The sequence below is a fragment of the Anastrepha ludens genome, chromosome X (genome assembly GCF_028408465.1).
Source record: "Anastrepha ludens isolate Willacy chromosome X, idAnaLude1.1, whole genome shotgun sequence".
Taxonomy (NCBI): Eukaryota; Metazoa; Arthropoda; class Insecta; order Diptera; family Tephritidae; genus Anastrepha; species Anastrepha ludens.
Window position 1 is genome coordinate 46656202 of NC_071503.1, and position 3979 is coordinate 46660180.

The following is a 3979-nucleotide window of genomic DNA, read 5'->3' on the forward strand; positions in this document are numbered from 1 at the left end:
AAAACAAAAAAATCATCCCCGCGCATTTACCCATATTTTATGACCTCTCAGGTAAAAAAATCTAAAGTCCGCCTCAGGGCGGATGTGCCGGTTTAAGTCAAAAAATGTGTTACAAAGATTTTTTTATGGAACATATTATAAAAATTTTTTTTTATTGAAAATAATAAAATATAATGATGAAAAATAAGTTTATAATGATAGTCATAAATGAAAAAAATTATAAAATCAAACAATATGATTATTCTTGTTGGTGATATTCGGTAAAACAATTTTTGTTGGTTGAACAACACAAATGCAAATGGCATTTTGTGCAAACACATTGATTTTCTGATTTGCAACCCGAATTTTTACATTGTTCTTTTCCACCGCTCTTCGGCAACCACCGTGGGAAATGATCCTGTCCATCATATCGTAAATCTTCAGTTGGATGTTTCGGCTTTCTACCATGAGCCGAACTACCTGGTAGTGGTGATAGTGGTTCATCTACCGATGTGCGCTTACCTGACGTTTTTGGTCGTCCGACCGATTTTTTCTCGGTAAATTTTACCAGTTTATCAGCAATTTCTTCACAAAATTCTGGCAAATTCGACAATTTTTCATCCACATCATAGTTTGAATCCTTTTTTTTCGGCATTAATACGACGATAAAGCACGTATGAATTTGTTAAAGCCATATCGAGGAAGTGATAGAACAAGCGGACTATTGCATCACACGATTTAATTCGAATGTGGTAGCGGCCCATTAAGCCATCCATTAAATCAACACCGCTCATGTGGCTATTATACTGACGAATAATTTTCGGACTGTCAACTTCGATACATTTTTTTTTGATCGATCATATCGTGCAGCTTTTGCTGGTTGTACATTCGGATTGTTTCTTTGAAAATCATTTACGCCAACATAAGTTGATACTAAACGAACCGACTTGTTATCTTTCCACAACACAGTTGAGATATCAACATTTTCGCCACAAAATATTTGAGAACTGTTTTGAGTCTTTTTGAATTGATTCAACGCCTATGAATAATATAGATCATGAAATATTGATTTTGTAAAAAAATTAAATTCACAACAAATATTGTATATACCTTCACCAGTAAAACCACCAGTAGACGGTGTCGCTGTTGGGCCGGATAATTCAAACGAAGGCAATGGTGAGCGTGGTCGTTTCGGTGGCTTGAATTGGGATGCGGTTGATGTTGTTGGCAGCGCAAAATCTTGTTGTGTTGGCAATGGCGTTGTTGAACGCCGTTGTATCGATGATTGTGTGGTTGATTCGGTTGATGTTGACGGCAAAAAATCATACACTGTCGGCAATTGCAACACATGTGGTATTGCTACTGGTTTATTCGACTGATCAAGGTCAATTTGACTCATGTTCAATGAAAAATTGATGGAATCATTTTCCATTTCACTAACCGCTTGCTCTATCAATTCTTCATCTTCCGCGCTTATTTCATCAATTTCATAATCTGGATCGCCATAACAATCATCACTACTGTTATCATCTTCTGTTTCTGATTCATTAGATTCAATAGACTCCATCAATTCGATAACTTCTTCATCGGAACAATGGCTAAGATTGATTCTCTTGCCCAAATCCATGTTTCTTCTATAAAAAAAAAATCAATTGTGCACTTTTTTCAAATTGTTGAACAAAAATGTATGACGCAATAAAGGGGACACTTTTTATGACGTAAACCGGCACATCCGCCCACAGGCGGACCTCACAAAAGTTTCTCAACGCATCACTTTTTTTATATTTTTGATAAAACTTGATATACCTATATACTGAAAATTAAACTACCTACCTTTACGAAACCAAAATTATTGCAAAAAAATAACGCCAAGAACTTCTTTTTTTTAAGCTCAAAAAAATTGAAAAATGAAAAATAATTTTTCGTCCACATAACGTGAATTTTCGAATTCAAATGAGCATAGCGATGTAACCAAACGTCATATTACAGTTACACTCACACTTTTGTGTAGGTTGAGATAACAGCTACCATATACATGTAAATGTTTTACGATACCCAATCTGCATTTCATAATTTTTTAATTTTTGTGACATCCGCCTCAGGGATGTGCCAGTTAGAGGGTTAAAGCGTGATGTAAAGAGTTCGGCTGTTCTCTTTGACAAATTTCTTTCTCGTAGAAGGTCATTGAAGTCGGCTTGCGTTACTAAATGCGGCACTGCAGTCCCAAGTTCACTGGGTGTTGGTACAAATTCCGATACTTCTGGTTCCCGCATCTCGCATTCGATGCAAGAAATGTTGATAGCATTGTTGGTGCTACTGTTGGTTCTCCATCCCTTAATTCGGGAACATCATCAAAAATCGTTCTTCTGGTGAGTACAGAACTGCTGGAATAACCGATTCTACATTAGCGTAGCGAGTTTTTTTTCGGGGAAAGTATTGGTACCCTTTAGTTTGAGTAAAAGTTACGCAAAAGTAGCACAGTTCACTGCAGTGCTCCGTACGTGGTAGCCAAATTGTTGGTACAGAGTACTTTATTGTTGACCTTCCATCAGTAAACTTGCATAAATTTCTATAGCAATAGTCGCACACGACTTCCGGAGTATACCACAAGTAAGGAACATAAGCAGTCTTGAATATTTTCTGAAACGAATAACCACTGTTTTCGTAATATTTTCAAAATTTTTACTTGGTGCGAATAAGCCACAAACGTAACAAAAGTTATTTCGAGTCAAGCTCTGCATTTTTCCTAAGATGAAATATACAGAAAGACGTTTTCGCGCAACAGAACTTAAAACAATTGTCAAAGTATACGTCTCCTAGTAGCGCAACTGTCAGATGATCGGAACTTCCGGAACTGTAACAAACACACAAACGGCACAGAGTGTGTTGTGTGAAACAATAAATTAAAGGTTAATAAGTTGTTTAAAAATTTGGAGTCCCTTCAAGTTATGCCGAAAATTTAGAAAAAATTTGTTTTATTTAGAAAAAAAAAATTCAAAAAAATCTGAGAATTGATCAAATTTTTTTTTTTTAATTTTACATAATAAAAACATTTCCAAGAGGCTGCCTGCAGAAATTCAGGGCGATTGGATCACGGAAAAAGGGTTAAAAATTGATCCAAAGTTTTTCACACAGGCGGACTACGAGCTCTATATCTTATACATAAACAAAAAAAAAATTCTGACGTGTACATGAAAATCGCCGATACACGTGTATTTTTATTTTTTCTCTCCTTTCCGAAAATGTATATTTGGTTCATAGGACAGAAAAAAAATTCGTTTTTGTAACGCAGTGTAAGAGGTGTTATTTTGGTATTCAAAGAAAAATTCTAATATTTAATATAAGTGATCGGAAGTTTATTTCATTATAAAGAGGAAGGTATGCCGTTTATAGTGAAAAGTAACATCAGGCAAATGACCACCACGACCACGCTTACAGAACAATATCCTTTTCATGAAACTTTCCCCAACCGAATAGCAAAGTGGCTGCCCTATGTCCTCGATAGCCTCACGAATTCCCTCTTTGAGGTCTTGAATCGACCCTAGGCTGTTGGCGCAGACCTTCTCTTTCACGTGGCCCCAAAGGACAAAGTCACAAGGTGTTAAATCACAAGATCTCGGTGGCCAATTGTGATCACTACTTTGAGAGATAACACGGTCCGGAAACTTTTCCCCTAAAAGGTCAATGGTATCGTTGCTTGTGTGGCACGTAGCGCCGTCTTGTTGAAAATAAACGTTGTTCAGTTCAAAACCATCCAATTCCGGCCGAAAACAATCGTTAATCATCTCGATAGTGATAGATAACACCTGTTATTGGGAAACCCTTTATAAAGGCAAATCTACGAAGGCAGGGCTTCTCAAGGTAATTCGAACAATAGAGGGCTCTCTAGAGAACAAACAGTATACCATGGCAGCATTTTTGGATATAAAATTTGTCTTCTAACTGGATTAATAGCTAAAAGATTCTGATTCTCATATGTATTATTTTTAATTTTCCTAGG

General features: G+C 36.4%; 1 protein-coding gene across 1 annotated transcript; it reads right to left on the minus strand.

Moving 5' to 3' along the window:
• Positions 1-817: 817 nt before the first annotated feature.
• On the minus strand, positions 818-1606 carry LOC128870025 (uncharacterized). The gene is made up of 2 exons (XM_054112619.1): positions 1090-1606; positions 818-1018 (listed from the first exon to the last, which is right to left on the minus strand). Exons 1-2 carry the CDS (start codon positions 1604-1606, stop codon positions 957-959), a joined length of 579 nt encoding a protein of 192 aa, XP_053968594.1. The 3' UTR covers positions 818-956.
• Between the last annotated feature and the right edge of the window lie 2373 nt (positions 1607-3979).